The sequence below is a fragment of the Suricata suricatta genome, chromosome 10, assembly GCF_006229205.1.
Source record: "Suricata suricatta isolate VVHF042 chromosome 10, meerkat_22Aug2017_6uvM2_HiC, whole genome shotgun sequence".
Taxonomy (NCBI): domain Eukaryota; kingdom Metazoa; phylum Chordata; class Mammalia; order Carnivora; family Herpestidae; genus Suricata; species Suricata suricatta.
Genome location: NC_043709.1, coordinates 136,775,713 through 136,795,749, shown reverse-complemented (window position 1 = coordinate 136,795,749; position 20,037 = coordinate 136,775,713). Strand labels below are relative to the sequence as shown.

General features: G+C 49.2%; 1 protein-coding gene across 1 annotated transcript in view; it reads right to left on the bottom strand.

The window, feature by feature from the left end:
- The window catches only part of DIP2C (disco interacting protein 2 homolog C), a 188,237-nt gene that overhangs the window by 120,659 nt on the left and 47,541 nt on the right, over positions 1-20,037 (bottom strand). The window contains exons 6-9 of the mRNA XM_029955601.1: positions 17,282-17,491; positions 9,288-9,422; positions 8,464-8,583; positions 7,234-7,431 (exon numbers count right to left, since the gene is read on the bottom strand). Of these exons, the coding sequence (XP_029811461.1) occupies positions 7,234-7,431; positions 8,464-8,583; positions 9,288-9,422; positions 17,282-17,491 (663 nt within the window). The remainder of the gene's footprint in view (positions 1-7,233; positions 7,432-8,463; positions 8,584-9,287; positions 9,423-17,281; positions 17,492-20,037) is intronic.

Below are 20,037 nucleotides of genomic sequence, written 5' to 3'. Positions count from 1 at the left end.
CTCCCACAGCATGATCTGAGCAAGGGACAAAATGACTCTGACACATAACATGAACTCTTAGGCACATAAAGGGCTTCACAACATCAGCTTCCACATGCTTTCAGAAGTGGGTGAGGCCTCAGAAATTATATTAATGTGATCATAACAACAGTAGCAACTTTAGCTTTCCCATAAATACAATCACTGTTTTAATCTTTTTCCTATTTTAAATGTAAAAAATAAGAAGTTTTTTGTTTATAATGTTTGTTTTGAATGAAAAAAGCCAATTTTATTTTATTTCACATTGGCTTTTGCAGCAACCCAAATTAGGGTTATTATTGTTTATCTACCACAGGATTTATCAACTTAGTGACTAGGGAACAAACAATGTTTCTGTTATCTAAACTCCTCCACTTCCTACGGTATCCTTGGATTATAGTATGTGCTCAATGCATGCTTCTTCATTTCACTGATGTCGCAGGCAACCTTTACAAAGCAGAAAAGGCCAGCACGCGCTTTGGCCATACTTCCTGAGCACCCAGGGTAATTCCAGACCCGGAGGTCTCATGTGCACCCCCCTCCTCTCCAGAGCCTCCTCCGCACCACAGTCCTCAAGAGTGGCCACCTTACAAGCATGTGGTATTTATTGGGTGGCTGTATTTTTTCCACAAAACAGCCACTAGCTATTAGAAATAACAGTGATTTTTCATCTAAAGAAAACAAGTAATTTGTGCCTCAAATCTCTTTAATATGAATAACATTAGGGAATCACAGTTAAAGAAACAATTACAATCCATTTGTTGTAACTGAAAAACTCAATGCACTTCGTGAACAAATCAGTTACAGTCAGATGATCAGCACCGTTAGGTTTTGTCAGTTTCAGCATCACTCTCCATGTGAATATTCTCATATATTCATGCAGAGGCCAGTCCATAACCGGGAGCTTGAGAAGGGCAACGTACTTTTGGCAAAATACCAGAAATGCCACTTGCTGGTTTTCAAGGAGAAAAGAGCAGCTGCTGTTTTCAGTTGCAGGAGAAACAAGGGTTCTTCACTGATTTACAGAGGAGGACGGAAACCAAACAAGAGAAGTTACTGGGAAAGGGACCGTTCACAGTGGAAGAGCAGACGATGCATCTTCCTATACGCAAATGCAAAACCAGGCTTGTAAGAAATGCTAAAGGGACTTTTTCATGCTGAAAAGAAAAGGCACTAATTAGTACCAAGAAAATTAATGAAAGGATAAATCCCACCAGGAAAGATGAATGTAAAATAAAGGCAGTGGACTACATAAAGCCAGTGTAAAGGTAAAAGGACAAAGTAGCAAATAGGGATACACAGAACAATAAGATATAAAACATGATGTGGAGAACATGAAATGTGGGAGAATAAAGAAGTACACATTTAGAATGTACTCGAACATAAGTTATCAACTTAAACTAAATGGTTATAAATGTAAGTTGTTATATGTGAGTCCCATGGTAACCACCAAGCAAACACCTCCAGCGCACACACAAACACCTAGTGGATACGGAAAATACAAAGGGAAAGGAATGTAAGCCTAACACTAACGAAAGTCCTCAAACCACAAAGGAAGAAAAAAGGAACAGAAAGACCCTACAAAAACAACAAGAAAACAATTACCAACATGGCAATAAGTACCTCTTCTCAATCGTTACTTTAAATGTAGAAGGACTAAATTCTCTCATTAAAGGACTGAGTGGGTCAGTGGGGGGAAAAAACCAAGAACAACTGAGCTGCTGCCTACAAGGGACTCCATTCAGATGTAAGGACACACACAGAGGAAAGTGAGGGGTTGCAGAAAGACACTTCATGGAACTGGGGATGTAAAGAAAGAGGCGGAGCCATAGTTCTATCAGACAAAACACACTTTAAACCAAAGGCTGTTAATAAGAGACAAAGTAAGGGTGTTACATAATGATGAAGAGATCAGTCCACCAAGAAGACAGAACATCTGTAAACATTTGTGTATCCAATATAGAAGCACCTAAGTCTATAAAGCAGATATTAACAGGCCTAGAGGGAGAAATTAACAGCAATACAATAGTAGTAGGGAACGTTAATACCGCACTCACATCAATGGATAAATCATCTGGACAGAAAACCAGTAAGGAAACAGTGGCCTTGAACAACACATTAGAGCATATGGACTTAACTTTTATCGAAACGCGCAACAAAATACACATTCTTCTCAAGTGCACATGGAACATTCTCCAAATCACACATTAGGCCACAAAAAGATCTACCACTATGGATCCTCTTAAATTTATAGAGAATGTGAGAAGTCAATTATAAGAAGAAAACTGGAAAATTCACAAGTACATGGAGATTAAACAACACACTACTGAACAACCAGTGGGACAACAAAAAAATTCAAAGAAGAAATAAAAATACCTTGAGACAAGTGAAAATGGAAATACAACACACCAAAACTTATGATTTGTAGCAAAAGCGGTTCTGAGATGGAAGCTCCTGGCAATCCAGGGGGGACCTCAAGAAACAGGACAAATCTCAAGTAAACAGCCTAGCCCTACACCTCAAGTAACCAGGAAAAGAACAAATGTAGCCCATGTTAGTAGAAAGAAGGAAGCAACAAAGACCAGGGCCGAAATGAGTGAAATAGAGACGAAAAAGGCAATAGAACGGATCAACAAAACCAAGAGCTGGTTCTTGGAAAAGGTAAACAAAACTGACAGGCTTTGGCTAGACTCACCAAAGAAAATGAGAGTTGACCCTCATTTAAAGTCTCAAGCGAAATCAGAAATGAAAGAAGTTCACCAACACCAGAAAAATACAAAGGATCACAAGAGACCACCAGGAACAATGATATGCCAACAGACTGGACAAACTGGAAGAAATGAATAAATCCTAGAAACATACCAGTGAACATAGAGGGAACATATCTCACCATAATAAAGGCCACACGTTCCACCCCCACAGCTAGTACCGTGCGTGGAGTCAGGAGCAAGACAAGGCAGTCTCACCTCTTTCATTCAGTGGTTTTGGAAGTCCCAGTCAGAGTAACTGGGCAAGAAAAAGACTAACAGGCATCCATATTGGAAAGGAAGAAGTGTAACTCTCTGTATTTGAGGATGATAGGATTTTATATAGAGAATAAACTCTAAAGATGCCACCAAAACCAAAACAAAGAAATAAACAAAACACCCTGTCAGAACTAACCAATGAATTGAGTGAAGGTGCAGAGTGCAAATTGATACGCAAAATTCTATTGCATTTCTATATGCTAGCAGTGAATTATCAGAGCAACTAAGAAAACATTTAGAGTTGCATCAAAAACAATAGTAAGTACCATGAATAATTTCAACCAAGGGGCCAAAAGACCTAAACTCTGAAAATTATAAGACACTGATGAAAGAAACCGAGGATGACACAAATAAATGAAAGGCAGCCCATGCCCATGAATTGGGAGAGATAATATTCTTAAAACGTCTATACTACCCAAAGCAATCTACAGAATTCAATGCAATCCCTATCAAAATATCTATGGCACTTTTCCTGGAAGTAGAACAAAGAATCCTAACATTTGTATGGAAACACATAAGGCCCCAAACAGCCAAAGCTATCTTGCGTAAAAGAGCAAAGCTGGGGGCACCCGGCTCACTGATTTTAAACTGTCTTACAAAGCTACAGGAATTAAAACAGTGTGGCACTGGCATAAAACAGACACAGATCGATGGAACAGAGAGCCCGCAAATAAACTCATACATATATGCCAATTAATTTACAGCAAAGGAGTCAAGAAAACACAATGGAGAAAAGGAAGTCTCTTCAATAAAAATAAGTGGTAGTGGGAAAACTGAACAGTCACATGCAGCAGAATGGAACTGAGCCACTCACACCATACCTAAAAATTAACTCAAAATTTTTTGAAAATGAAAAAATTGAACATGAGACTTGAAACCATAAAACTCCTCGAAGAAAACAGGTGCTAAGATCCTTGACATGGGCCTTCGGGAGGATTTCTTGAATCTGACACCAAAAGCAAAACTAAACAAGTGGGGCCACATCACGCTAAAAGGCTTTGGCCCAGCAAAGGAGACATCCACACGATGCAGAAGAGAATCACAGAACGAAAGATATTTGCAAATCATTTACCCAGTAAGTGGTTAAATCTTACATATATAGAGAATTCACACAACTCAATGGGAAAAAAATATGGATTCAAAAATGAGCACAGGAACTGAGTATGAGTAGACATTTCTCCAAAGACACACAGATGGCCAACAGACAATGACAGGTACTCAACACCCCTCATCATCAGGGAGACTGAACCCAAATCACTGAGACACCACCTCACACCTGTCAGAATGGCTAGTATCAAAAAGACAGGAGATACGAAGTGTTGGTGAGGATGTGGGGAAAGGGGAGCCCTCTCACACTGCTGGTGGGAAGGAAACTGGTGCAGCCACTCAGAAAAACCAGTATGAGGGTTCCTCAAAAAGCTTAAATTCGCAATCAGTGGATGAGTGAAGGGAGAGGAGGTGGTATATGTATACCGGATTATTATTCAGCCATAAGAAGGCATGGAATCTTGCCATTTATGACAACACGGATGGACTTGGAGGCGTTATGCTAAGTGAAACATTAAGACAGAGAAAGACAAATACATTGTGATCTCACTTACTTGCAGAATCTAAAATCCAAGCTCAGAGATATATGGAGAAGAGACTGATGGTTTCCAGAGGTGGGGCAGGAGAGGGAGGGAGAAATGAGCGAAGGGAGTCAAAGGTACAAGCCTCCAGTTATAAAGTAAGTCATGAGGTGTAATGTGTACGATGGCGACTATGGTTAGTGCCAGTTAATAATAACAACTGTGCACTGCATACTTGAAAGGTGGGGGACATGAAGTCTCAACAGATTTTGCCAAGTCGCACCAGTATTTTAACTGCGGCAACAGCTATTAAGATAGCCATGTGCATGTAGAAAAAAAAAGAGAGAGACTCTGACATGACGTATGCACTATGTTATTACATGTTATTTTTAATTCCAACTGGATCTCCGGGAGGAGCGTGCGAGGTCGGAGGAAGGGGGCAGGTGGGTGAGGAGGGCCCTCCGGGCTCGCGCAGCGCAGCGGCTAGGAAGCCCGCAGAGCGCAGGGCCTGAGAAACAGCGCCGGCAACGCAAGCACGCAGAAAGCTTTCCCAAAGCTTTTCTAGCTTAAGCACCGAAATATTTCAAAATATCGGGAGTGAAAGCCAAGTCATAAATCATAAAAGAATAAAAAGAAAGAGGAAGAGGGAGGGAGGGAGGAGCGGGAGTTTGCCTGGAATGAAAGCCCACTGCAGCAAAGTTGAATGAATTTGCAGGCAGCTTGCTGAGAAGAGGAGGAAGTGAAGATTCATGATAGAAGGAAATGAGTGGCTAAGCATGATTTGTTACTAAAGATTGTAAGACGCCCCGGTTCTCCGGTGCTTTATTTGTACCAGTAAGTGGAGAACAGTGGATTGTTCTATAGGGTTGTTTACAACCTCCATTCACTATGTGGATTTTCCATCAAAGATCCCACGTTTCGCGGCTGCCCTCCGGGTTTGCGGGAAGTTAAACAGGAGCCGAAGGCGAGCTACAGCCTGAAAACGGCCTCGTCCGCCGGTGAGACCGGGCTCCTCGGTAGAACAATTCTCATTCAGTGAGCTCCTCTCTGGACTCTGAGCAATACCAGTCACTGCGCGGTCATGCATCTCAGTGTCCCTACGTATCAAGCACCTTTCTACCGTTTTTCTGGTATCAGCCAACACCTCCCTTTTACATGCTGATAAACTACCACCGTGTTTTGGGATATGCATTGCTTACATTCCTTTAACAGGTGAAAACCAAGAGTGACCCAGAGCACACACCTCCTACCAAATGAGGAAAATGCAACAAGACAGGGGTGACTAAAGAGCAGGGGCCATGATCCTGGGGTGCAGACACACTCGTCCCAAAGCCCCTCAGACCCCCTTCGGCGATCATCTCACACCGCGGCTCGCGGTGACGTGCGCGAAGGCAAAGTCCGCGCTCCTCTGCTCTTCGTTCCCTCAGCAGAAGGGCTGCCCTTCCCGGGGAGGCCCTCAGCCTGCAGCGGTGTCCCCTCCTCCGACGCCCCAGCCGGCGCCCGGCACGTCCCCCCGCACGCCTGCTGGCGGCCGGGGGCAGGGGGCTCTGCGGCGTGTGCACACGGCGGGTCCTGGGATGCCCCACATGTGGCAGGTGAGCCCCGGAAGCTGCTGAGGGGCAGCAATTCCAGCTACGCCACCCGCTCCAGGGCTGCATCTGGCCACGGCTGAGGGCCACGGAGGAAAGTCTTCCATCTAGTCGACTGAGTAAAACCTATTTCCAAAGAAGATAATGAAAAAATCAAGCCAATGCCTCTCCACGGTGAAATGCTCTTTCTCCACTTAGAAGTACCCACCCGGGCCAGACAGCGGTGAAGCTGGGAGACAGATGCTCCTGAACCTCAAACCTGCTTCTGTCCGGGCGGCACACGGGTCACGACGGAGTCTCCAGCGGTACCTCCCAAGGCCCCCCCGCAGCCGAAAGGCTGGACTCAGTGTCACTTAACGTAGTATGTCCCAATGTAGAAACCATCCCCCTGCCTACCCCAAGTGAGAGCACCGCTGCCACGGAAACAAAACCGCAACCTGGAGCCAGGTCACCGAACCGCGCAGCTCTGGCCTTCGGTTACTCAGCCGGCCTCTCGGCGAGCCCGCGGCAGGCGGTGTGAAGTGCCCGGCCGTCTGCTTCCCCTCGGCGTCTCACCCAGGGAACCAAGAGAACGAAATCTTTCTGGTACAGATAACTATTTCCAAACGTTTATAGATTTCACTAATTGTACCGAATGAAGAACTAAAAAGAAAACCCTGTTTCCCTCGTTTTTGAATAATCACTTTGGAAATGGATTTTGTTTTTTCTGAAGGATACACTTCAAAGAGTTTAGATACATATACTTTAATTACCAAGCCTTCCTGAAGGCATGACTTTTAAGAATAACACACACACCTTCCAAGGGGTAAAATCCACGCTCTTATTAGGGTTATGCTGATTTTTGGGGTGCCCATTCCTAGATTTGACTTGAGAAACGTTGATATTCAAACTAAATACTTGCCCTAAAATACCTCCTTTCTGAGTCCACTTGGGCCTGCAGTGGGCGCCTAGGGCCGTACAGACAGGAGCCAGGCGCCCCAGAGCGGCCGGGCGCAGGCCCAGGCGGGAAGGTGGCGGGGCGCACAGAGTTACCGTAAGTGAGGATGTACAGGGGCTTCCCATTCGTGTCCATCGTGGTCAGGCACGGGGCCTTCGGGGAGATGGTCCCCCATCGCTGCAGCGCGGCTTCTAGGGACGGGGGCCAGTTCGTCACCACCCCCAGCTGCTCCCCGCGGACCGCCAACATCTGCGCTCCCTCTGGCTTTGGCTGGTTCGGATCCGGTTGCTGAACTAAACACATTGGAAGTTTTCAAGAAAAATACGTGCATATTAGCACAATCAGTGTTCCCTTCCTTTCAAAGAAGGTAGGAGACTTACACATATTTATTGGTGGACTGAAAACATGCGCACGTGCTCTTCTAGAATCACAGCTAGGACCGACATACTAGCCTCACGGACGTAATGGAAGCACTTCACTCTTACACTTTCCAAGGCAATGTCGGGACGGCGCACGTAGGGAGACCCGAGTGCACCTGTACACGACAGGTGAGCTGCGTATTTTAATATGCCTCGACTCTGGGATCGCAACGGCTGTTTAAAACCTCCATTCCTGACGTGCCCTAGCAGTTCTGGACTCCAGAGCTCAAATCTTATTAAATTATATTTTGCCCTTAAATACTGAGATACAAATTTGAATTTGCAACAATTACTATCAATAACCAACCTGAGCACATTTTTTTGAGTAAAACAAACAAAAAAATGCCCAACAATGCAATACAATCTTCCCAACTCTTTAGGTGAGCAACTGTTATGCTTCTCACTTTTGGAAAAGGTCGCTCTCTTCCTCACAGTCTGACAATCTCCGCCTGCTGGCCAAAGAATCAGCGGTGTCTTACTTGTGGTACGAAGAACAAGAAAATAAGGGCTTTGGGTTTGACGGAGTCCTGAATGTGTGCAGAGGGACAGGAAATGAGCCCAGCCGCTGGCACCTCCGCATTCCTCTTACAGAGCTTACTTAGCACGTGTCCCCTCGAGCCACAGTTTTCTAGGCTTCCCCCGTTTCTGCTGCCGGATGCATGTCTGGCTCACAGCCGTCATCACATCCTGGGAGGGCCACGAACACACAGCCTGGTACCTACCCAGCTTTGCCAGCACTCAGCTGTCTTTAAAGGCAGCTTTGGGAAGAGGGCCTACAGTCTCTAGAGAGATTCCCGTCTTACACGGGCGCCAAGGTTGTTACTTTTAACAGCCCAGACGCCACATCGTGACAGTCCCTGGGATCACGTGGACACAGAATAAGTGGAGGGCAGAGGCCCCTTTCACCTTCCAGCAATTCTTCAAAGTCATCAACAAAGAATTCCCGTAACGGCGGCCGCTTTGGTCGTTTGAGGGTATTGACGAGCTGTTGAATTTTCGCTGACACCCGGCTGCTTACTGGCACCCCTGGAAAACAGAACCGCCACGGAAGAAGGAACAGTCACATCCTATGTCACCACCAGGGTCTACTGCACTTTTATGGCCTGGGAGGGGCTGAGCACGTGGAAAGCAGAGCCCAGCATGTGACTCACGCTCAAGTCTGCTTCCCCAGCCAGGCCACAGAAACAGCCAGCATCCTGAGGACACGCCGACACGGAAGACGAGGAATGAGGGAGGGCCCCCACGACTACACTTTATCATCACTGACACTGTTCTTCCAACATGGAGGAAAAACCCTTTCTCTTCAGAGGTCCGAAGCACCACGCCCGCCCGACATGTCAATGGCTCTGCTTCATGTTTAGCGTCACGCTACCCTCCCAACCGCTCACGTCCTCACACCTCCATGCTAGTTGCCTAACTGCTGAACCAACGTTTGTTACTGATTAGCAAACACGTAAGACTCATAAAATTTCGGTGTCTTCTCATGACTGAGTTCCCACCACACGGACACTTTTCCTACGAGGAAATCCTCTTGGACAACTTGCAGGTCGTTGGCACTTCTTGTCCCTGTGCCACTTTTCATGGGAGCCATGGAACGAAGGTGATAAACCAGGTTCAGAGTCCGCTGTGTGTCTACAAGAAACACACCCCACCCTGCCCTGCACACAGAAGGGCAGCTTAGTAGAGATGAGGATTTACAAAGGAGGAGAAATAATTGTCAGAGCACCTACCATCGCCGGTCTCCATGAGTTCCGCATTGCCATACTTGGGTGCCGTCCGCGAAGTCGTTGAGCCTTGTGGCCTTTCTACTTGTATCGAGTGTTCTGAGGTGTAAGTGGTGACGTCAGGAGGTGCAGAGTGATTTTCTACAAAAAAGCAAATTAGAACTTTTCTGATCATCACAATGGAGTTATTCTGAAGGGTAAGTGAGCAATGGGGCTTGAAAAACTACCACATCCCAAGGAAAGACCAAGATTCGGAATCCAAGTGCACCACTAATGTCTCAGCATAAAGATTATCTTTAAGGTAATTTATACGGCTCAAAACAGAGCCAAGATTGGTACAACTCCAGACATAACATTACGGCTAGGGCCACATCACGTAGCCCTTTAAAATCACGTTTTCAAACAGCCAGTGGAAACAGAAATCTTTTAAGTTATGTGTTTGTTCATCAAACAGTAACGATCTTGTCTGTCGTGACAGAGGCCGTGAAGAGCTCAGGCTTTCAGGCAGAGAGCCTGGGTCTGCGCCTCGCTCGCCATCCTCCAGGTCCTGGGGAGCGTCAGTGCCTTTCTCACTACAGGGGAGTAACATGGCCAGTCTCCTGCAGGGCACAGGAAGTGAAATAAAATATATGTAAAGCTCTTAGCGTATTTTATGGTAGAGAGTAAGTGTTCAAGAAATATTAGCTGTTTTATTTGTTTTAGCATGCCTGATACTGAATAATCATTCAGAAACGTGTTTATGATCCAACATGCATCAGTGCTGTGACCCATGAGACCAGCCCCTGTCCTTCCCACCGCGACCATGATGACCAAGGGATGTGCTCACTGTTCAGTGGGGGAAGCACAGGTTTTATATTAATAAATAAGGCCTTAAGACAGTGTGTCAATGAGATCATCGTCAACATCCTGCGTCCCCAGTCCTAACGCTGGGCACTAACCATTTATTCCGACTTTGTTACCCTTATTAGGCAGCAGCTTGGCCAGGTTCTGTATCTCCACGTGAGAGAAGGGGTGCAGGCACCGGACGGCCCGTCTCTTCTGGGTGCTGCCCCCCTCCAGTACCACACACAGGGACTGTTTACACAATGAAATCACCAACCAAAAGCACAAGCAAGAGGACAAATAGGGCACCAAGCAGATCACATAAAGAACACCTTTTACAGATCACGATGGTAAAAGGAGGCGGGACGTTACCCTGTTGCCCTCAGCCGGGAACACACAAGTTGGGGACTCGAATCTTAGCCATTCTGTACATGTCCTCAGAGAACCAATTTACGGTTACAGACAGTTTCCACAAGTAGGCTGCTCTGCAGCTACAGACACATGGAGACTGCAGGGTGATCATATACCACACCACAAGGGGACCCCGCAGCCGAGGGAGATTAACGTGCACCCCTAGGCAAGCTTCACAGGGGCAACCCGGGTGGCCAGAGCATCCTGATGCGCCTGGATGGTCCCAGGCACACGGACACGTCCATGACGCTGGGAGGGTTTGGTCACCTGCTGGTCGCTGATCCCCTGGAACCAGTTACTAACTGACCCGTGCTTTAGGGTCCTCCGGAAAATCGGGGTGGTGCTGGTCACGCCTACTTAAGCGGGAGACACACAGAGCACCCAAGCAGTGCTACTCCGAATGGAGCCCCGGCCGCAGCGGCGTGGGCAGCACAGGCAGGGGCAGAGCCCAGGACGGCAGCAGTCGCACGGGCTGAGCCCAGAGTCCCCGTGTGGCACACAGGCGGTGGCAGATGGCTAGGTTCTCCATGTCGCACCTCCCTTTTCTGGGAGTGTTCGCCCCGGCGCGGGCCGGACCGCGTCCCCTCAAAGCCCAACATGCAAGTCCTCACCCCGAGGGCCTCAGAATGTGAGTGCATGTCGAGACGGGTCATCAGAGGGGTCACCAGGTGAGGGCACTCCCACATAGCAGGTGTCCTCAGGGAGGCGGTCAGGACATGCACACACAGAGGGCCGGCGGCGTGTGCACAGCCAGCGGAGAGGCCTCCAGCGCGGGGCGGTGAACCCGCTGCCGAGGCTCCAAGTCCGGGGTGCTCGTCACGGCGACCAGAGCAGCCTCACCCCCCACCCCGCGAAGGGCAGTGTCCTAGACCTCAGCTCAGAAGCGGAATGCCTGTGACAGGGGCGAGGGAGGCAGCTCTGCCTGGTTAGGAGGGGCACGTGGCAGGGGGTCACGTGGCGTCTTCGACGTCTGGGACACCGTTTCCACCTCCCGTGCAGCCCTCCCCACGCGCCCCAGAGAGCCGGGACCTCGCAGCACACGGCGGGACTCGGTGGCTCGGCGGCGCTCCCCGTGAGCACGCGGCAGCCGGCGATGTGCGGCGCGGACGCACGTCACTGCGCTGGGCTTCATTCACATTTGCTCGGTGTGAGTCACCATGTAGTCGCGTCACTAGCGGCCGCTCAGGGCTGGACCGGGTGGCGCAAACACCGCAGGGTCTCCGCTCTGAAACACGATGCCGATGCATCTGTGACTAAAAGGTAGGAGCGGTGACAGCTGGGTGACTTCAAAATGCCTTCCACACTTATTTCTACACCCCCTCCCTCCCTCTCAACCTGCTCACACATCGCACACGTGGCCACGGTGGGGCCACTGCCCACAGCTGGATTCCGGGAGGGCACCAGAGGACACTGCGCCGCCCTGACACGGGACTCCAAGGACTAACCAGGCGGCCTTGAAGCCGGTATGTGACAGGTGCTCAGGGCCGCCGGCAGCAGGAGAACTTGGAGGTCATCGGACCAGGGCTCATCTTCTAAGCAATGAGCTCACTGTTCCTTATATCAATTTCCCTGTACTTTTAAAATGAAGGAAAAATGGTGGCCACCCTCTAGCCACCTATCAAGGGTCACCTCTGCTGTGACCCCACCCCCCCAGAGCTGCCCCTACAGGTGGGTTCTGTACCATCTATGCCATAGGACTTCTGCTCCCAGCGCAAATGGTTCCTTCAGAATCTGCAATGCAAGACAGCACGGGGGCTGGGAGGAGAAAAGAGGAAAGGGAGAGAGAGAGAGAAAGAGGAGGGGGAGGGAGAGAGGAGGGGGAGGAGAGGGAGAGAGGAGGGAGGAGTTGGAAGGGCAGAGGGAGAAACAAGGGAGGGAGAGAGGAAGGAGAGAGACGGAGGGAGAAGGGGGGAAGGAGGGAGGGCGGTCTGGAAACGCCCCTGCCGTAGCCCCTTCCAGCTCTGGAAGCCCAGCTCCCCGGTCCTACTCCGCCCACACTGTCAGCACTTGGCCAACATTGAAGAAAGACTTCAAAGAATGAATGAGCCCACTGTCTTCACCGAGTCTTCATTCTTAATGCAGAGTATAACAGGGCTTTTGTCTGGAAAGGCGCGCTCCTCCGTAACAAGCAGGGCCAGGCAGGGCCGTGCCGGAATGGAGACACAGGAGAGAGGGAACCGGCGCCGCGAGCAAGTGCGTCCGTGTCCCACGGGTCTGCATGTGGTCCTGCTGACCACTGACCCAGATGGGCACCCTGCGGCCTCTTGCCAACTTCGCTGAGACTCAGTCTTCCCGCTGCAGAACAAGGAAGTGACCACCACCCCTCACCGGGCTGCAGGGCACCCTGACCCCCTGCAAGGACGTCCCTGCCCTCAGGCCCGTTGCCCAGGCCCTCCACCTTTTCTTCCCTTATGTGGGGACCCTGCCTCGTAGAAGCTCTAAGAAAGAATCTGGGAAACTCATGTGCCTAAAGCTGTAAATGACTGTGCTACTACTTTCAGAGGTAACTGGTTTTGGATGTTGCAAAAAACCGGAAGAGCCGCCTCTCCCTCTCGCGTGCACCACATAAGTGTGCTGGCCGGGGAGTTACTCCTGCAGAACGGCGCACACAGCGTATGAGGGTCAGGACACTTGGGGATCCAAAAATATTTACTTCAATTCTAAGTATAGAGCACAAATAAACAAAATTTTGAGAGCTGGAGATCCCAAGCACACTTCTGTGAAGAGACAGGCGTAGACCTGTGTCCTAATAACACCGAGGGAGCAGCAGGGCTCAGAAGAGCACGGAAGGAAAGGGCGCGAGGGCACAGGGACCGACAGGGTTCAGCCGTGGGGTGAGGGGCCAGGAGCAGTCCCCGAGAGAGGGTGGCATGCAACACCTCTGGCAGCCAGACACCCGGAACATGGACACACGTGGCTCGTGAGAACGGGGAGCCAAGGATGCTGACGCCCAGAGCCTACTCCTTAGGGGGCCCACTCTGACAGGCTGGCCTTGGGGTACGGGGATCAGTGTGCTGTGTCAGAAGGCACTCTGAAACGGGGGCTGTGGAGGATTTCCTGGTGGGAGGTGCAGATCTGCACATCAGTGAAGACCAGGCGGCCTTGGTGACTGCGAGTCATGCGTGAGTGCGTGATGTCTGCATGAATGCGGAGACACAAGGGCAGGACAGGTGTCCCTGGTGGGGAGGATGGGGGAAGGGGCCCACATGTGGTGCAGGTGGGGACAGAAGGGCTTGAGCGCCAGTGACACCCCCCAGCTGGGCAGGAAAGCACCGACCTCCTGGGACCCAGCATCAGAGCAGAGGATGAGCCTTCGAAAAGTGAGCACCTCTGTCCAGGAAAGGAAACAGGAAGACACAGCAGAGACACAAGACATCTGCTGGAAAGGTGTCCATGGTTAAAGAATGCTCCCCAAGGAGACAGAAACAGATGGGCGGTGACGTCCGCTCCATGCCCCTGCTATTTCTGCAAGTATCCGCTTTATTTACTGTCCCCTAAACGTGACACACAGAGAGAAGCCTGACGAGTGAGGAGGTCCTTCTCGCAAGGCAGGCTTGTCAGCCCCGAATCACCAAAGGAGCTAAAAAACCCCGTAATGGACACCAGTCTCCACTCTGCTGGAGTAGTCTGACACGTGGTCCGGGGTCTCCCTCTGGCTGTCTCAGAAGCACGGTTTACAACTCTCTGAACAGGATGTGGCAAAATCATGATCACGGCAGCCTGCCGCCCGTTTGTATAAATGAAGTTTTACCGCCACGCTGACACGCCCTCAGGACTGCAGGCGCCTTTGTACTAGAGAGCAGAGCGGAGCAGCGCCGCGCACACGGCTGGGCCCGCAGTCCTTTCCCTCTGGTCCTCGGGAGGGAAAGCCTGCTGACCCAGCCGCGCAGGCCGGCTGTGGGGGGGGGGAGCAGCGGGACCCCAGCCCCACTGAATGAGCTTAGCCCAAATCACCATCCTCCACAGGTGGTTGTTGTTTTAAGGCTAAATGTTTGAAAACTCCCAATGCAGAGATGATAAGAGAATTCAGGACTTTGGGTGATTATATATAAATACATGGCGGTAATGTAACAAGCGCTCAGAATAAATCCCCTAGGAGTGTCTCCCTCCAAGCACACAACAGCCAGGCTCCAGGCTAATCACGAAACAAGTGTCTGGGGAGCACGAGTGCCCTCTGACCCCCACCCCCTTAGCAGGATCAGACACAGGAGAACCGGCTTGCATACGCCGTGCATGGCGAACTCAGCATTCACGTCAATGAATCCTGAAACGTTCTGGGAATGGCAACTACTTCTGTGAGTGTCTGGCTAATGACAACGCACCCCAACACACGCTAATTGAACCCCTAGTGATGACATCTCCATTGTGTTAGTCAGCAAAGGGTGACACAGACCTCGCCACCATGGTACCTGTGGCCACAAAACGAGAGAGAAGAACTCAAGCCGAAGTCTATTTGCTGAATGTACAAATTTGATTATAAATGTACAACTACCTTATCTATTCTGCTTTGTTCTTATTTCTTCATCTAGAAATGTACCAACAGTTTCTGCCCCAAATTCCACTTCCAGGTAGTTACTAATTCATTTTCCTCTCACGCTTTTTGTGAACAAGCCCCCTGGAGTTTAAAAGCATTGCACTAATTTTCCTACTGAGTGATGCTCCTCCCCTTCTGATGCTGACACAGTAGGTGAGGGTGTAAATCCTGCCTTTTCCAGTTGTCGTAAACATGTGACAGGCACCAGGTTCTGAACAAAGACCACCTAGTAACCATCCAAAACGTTCTGGCTCTCCCTGGAACAAGGGCCCCTGCCTGATGAGCGGGGCCCCCCGTGGTACATCCCAGAGACCTTCCGTCCCAGAGACCACACGCCACGCAGGAGCCAACAGCGAGCACAGCCGCCAGGAGAAAAACCACCCGGAGGGGGCTCTGCACCGCCCGCGAGCTGGCCTGGCTTTGGGGATACACATGCGGGGTCCCTATGTGCGCGGTCAGGGTGACAACCCACAGGGACATGGGATTTTGCTTCCACAACAAAGGCGAACAGCCCACTTGGTGGCACTCTTACTGGACTGCACGGTCTATAGCCACTGGGCTCTCGTCCCCTGCTCGGGGGCAGGGGCGCCCCACGCACCTCACTGAGCGGACGAGGGTACAGGTGCTGGTGGGCTTGCTCTGTGAGCGCATGCACACACCATCACACGTGCGTGGGCACACACATCTACATATACACGCTCTCACGACACATGCACGTTCTCTGCTGCACACCCTCCCTCAGTCTCTCACTCACGTACACACACCTGCACGTGCACATACACACTAACGCACTCACATTCTCTTACACTCTCCCCCTCACACGCACACTCACACCCTCGACTTCCCACGGTCTCAACAACAGGGCAGATGCTGCCAGTTCTCAGACTTCCACGTCATCTGTGCTGCCACAGAGCTGCAAGACTCCTCTCCTCGGGGTTTTATTCTAATCTGCCACTGCTTTCTTTCAAAATGTTCACACTGACAGCAAATTCCCAGGCATCATAGGAACTGATCTTTGTGCTAAAGGAGAGAGGACTGTGACGTCACACACTCGATCGCTATACTTAGGTTCTGGTGAGACATGAAGCACGTGAGTCACGCAGCCTCTTACAGTCCGGGGAAGTCTAACCCTCCAACCAGACTTTCCTCCAGGACTTCCTGGGGCATGTCGCAAAGGGCGTCGTTTGTTTGACGTTACGTGTGTCTCATGGTAAAATTTTGACCCTTTCTTACAAGTAAAGTGAATCACGCCACACACGCTTCCCGGGTGGGGGTCAACGGCACAGGTGGACAGCCCTCCGTGTCACACCACCCACACGGGTCCCGAAATACGCAAAATAAAGCCTTATCTCATCCACACGCACACATCTCGGTATAATTTTTAACTTACTCTGATCCCAAATGGGGTTCATGGTGTCACTGTCACCCAAGGATAGAAAACTGAACTCTAATACAACCACTTGGCATTGGACTGTCACTTTACAGAAAGAATTTTCTTATTTTCTTTTTACTCACGACAGCTCCGAGAAGAACAAAGGAAAGAAAGCATTGTTGTTTTCTCCCCTGAACAAGCAGAGCAGGAAAAGGGGCCTCTGAAGCTGCCAGCGGCGGTTCCCGTGGGAGCGGGGCCCAGACCCACTCTACGGCCGGCTGCAGGAGCCACGAGGGCGCACTGCTGGTGCTTTTATCAGCAAGGTTGACTTTAACTTCATTTGGGGTGAGTGTCCTTGGGGCAAAAGTCCTAAGAAAGTGGTTTGAGTTTCTTTGAACTCCCTCAAGTAGGTAAAAACCTGGAAGTAAAAGCTTGTGCGTCTGAGAGGTCAGTCGAGTAGTGAATCCACCACGCTTACCTGTTTCCTAAGTGCGGCTTCCTGCACACACGAGGCCTGCCGCGGCGAGGGGCCGAGCGGCCGGGCAAGCGCCCCGAGGAGCGGGTGTCCTGGGGGCGGGTGACCCCTGCCCACGCTGCTGTTTCGACGAGGTCCTTCCCGAGCTACCCCGGAAACCACATTCAAAGCATGCAGTTCACTCTGTGAAGTATTTTTACTGGGAAGCTTAAAAATCTTAATCTGTAAGTAAAACTGGGCGAGAACAGATCTGGACGCCATATGCGTCCCGTCCTCACCGGATAAGGCCCCGCGTCACGACGTGCCCCGCTGTGTCTACGATTCAGACAGCACTGCGGCTTGTCCAACGGCCACCTGCCTCGGGACAGCGAGAGCGAGGCACTCACCTATGTGCGTCTGGGCCATGACGTCGGCCAGTCTGTGCGCCGCGCCGCTGCCCCCGCTCTGGGTGGAGGAGGAGGAGGTGGTGGAGGTGGTGGAGCCGTGGATGGCCTGGCTGATCCAGTGCTCCATGTTGATGCTGCCCTGGCTGGAGGTGGGCGTCCCCTGGGAGTCTCCCTGCACCGAGCCTTCGTCCTCCGAGCCCGAGGAGGTGTCTGTGAGAGACAGGCCTGCTATGAACCACAGCAAAGAAACGGCGGCCAAAAACACCACACACGCACTAACCGTCCAGGGCCTTTTGCGCTGAACACTCGTGAAAAGTTACACATCTCAGAGAATGAATTATTTTTTGCTATAATGACTTTTTCATTCAACACACCTTAAGTAAATATGCTACAAAAAAGGCTGGGTTTTTTTTTTTCGTTTTTGTTCGGGGTTTTTTTGACATCACAATTTTGGGCAGAGACATACTCACCAATTTTCTCCACTCAACAGTTTGGGAAGAAACCAATGGTTTCTAGGCCTGCTTGGATGGCGGCAGCATTTTCTCAGAGGTACCGAACTTGCATGTGTTTCAAAGTGTGACTACAGGCCTTGTTTAGACCTGAGGTACTTCTCGGAGCTACATTTTTATGTTTGTTTATTTTTGAGGGGGGGGGACATGAGCTGGGGAGGGACAGGTGGGGGAAGAGGATCAAAAACGACCCCTGCTGACAACAATGAGCCCAACACGGGGGCTCAAACTCACAAATCACAAGATCATAACCTGAGCCGAGATCAAGAGTCAGATGCTCAACCGACTGAGCCAGCAAAGTGCCCTCTGAGCCACATTTTTAAGTTCTGTGTGGGCGAAGATAACAGGTGCCTCCCCTCAGGGCAGGCTGTCAGCGAGGACAGCGGTGTAGAAGTTAGAAGGACCCCCGTCTCCTTCCCACCGACGCTCCGCCTCCTCCTTCGGGGGGGGACAGTGTGTCATCGCATTACTATTATGAGTAAACTCAACATACTTGCTTTAACGCTCATTTCTGTTAAAACTCTTTCACTATTTACTTGATTTATTTTTCTCTCTGAAAACTGTGCACCTTGGATTGAGATCAAATACATCGCCTTTTTTCCATTAAAATTAATGGAACTATTTTTAATATGATTTCCCCTAGCAGCGACATAGTGAAATACTGGTGTACTTGTTATTTAAATGCTCATGTAGGAGTGGCTTCCGGGTCCCTCCACGGGTGAGCTACAACAGGACGGAGGGAACACTGTGAGCCACTTGAAACATGTAAGGAGAACATGGGAAATGACAATGTGTCTTAAATCAAGACACAGGATTTTTTTTCCCCAACACAACAATATTCGTGAAGGACATTAACACTCACATTTTGTTATCACTGCGTTATGACCAATGCGCTCTGGAAAAACCTTTGGAAGTCTGTTAGGAATTTGTTAGAAAAGCAGCCGTATAAGGAGACTGGCAAATTTTCTCCCTCTGCTCTGCCTTGTGAAACAGTGGGATTATAATGTAAAGAAAATTTACACATTTTTTTTGTATTCAGGCCTAAGTCTTCATTCAATTTTTTTTTGATTGTGGTAAAATACAACATAAAGTTTACCATTGTAACCATGTGTAAGTAGAAGTTCCATGATACCAAATATATTTGTAATCTGTGCAACTGACCCCACCATTTCAGTATTTTGCTTCATCTTGCAAATCTGAAACTCTGTCCCCATTAAACAATGACCCTCCATTCTCTCCTCCCCACAGGCCCTGGGAACCACCATTTTGCTTTCTCCTTATATAACGCGGGCCACTTTGATTACCTCACACAAGTGTTATCAGACAGTATTTGTCTCTTTGTGTGTGGCTTATTTTACTCCGCATAACATCCTCAAGGTTCATCCATGTTGGGGCACACTGCACAATTTCCTTCCTTCCGCACTCGTCTGTGGATGGACAAGGGGTTGCTTCCATGTGTATTTTGAAAAATGCTGCTATGAATAGGAGTATACAAATACCTCTTTGAGATATTTCCATTCTTTTGGGTACAGACCCAAAAGTAGAACTGCTGAGTCATGTAGCAATTTTATTTTTTATTTTTTAAGTAACTGCCATACATTGCACCACAGAGGTGCAATTCTCACCAATGTTTACATTCTCACCATCAGTGCACAAGGGTTCAAATTTCTCCACATCCTCACCAACCACTTAGTACCATTCTAGTGAGGGTGAGGTCATATCTCATTGTAGTTTTGATTTGTGTTTCCCTAGTGATCACTGATGCCGGGTAGTTCTTCATGCTATTATTGGTCATCAGTATCTTGTCTGAAAAAACATTCAAGTTCTCAGACTTGTGATTTTTGAGACACCTATATCCATATATCCATCCAATTATCATATCCCCGAAAAGTATTCTTATGCTTTACTGTCGGTCTTCCATTCCCACCCTTTCATAAGAAAACTACAGAAAAATATCCCTCATGATATACACACAAAAATCCTCAATACATATTAGCCAACAGAACCGAGCAAAATATAAAATGGATAGTACACATTAGATCCAAGTGGTGACATTCAAAAGCCAATTAATGTTATGCACTATATTAATAGAATAAAGGGACAAAACCCTAAGTTCACCTTCAAAGTCACAGAAAAAGGATTTCACAAAATCTAAAACTAACTTATGATAAAACCTTCCAACAAAGCAGGACTAGAAAGGAACTTCCTAAACCTGACACAGGGCCTCTGTGAAAACCCATAGCTAAC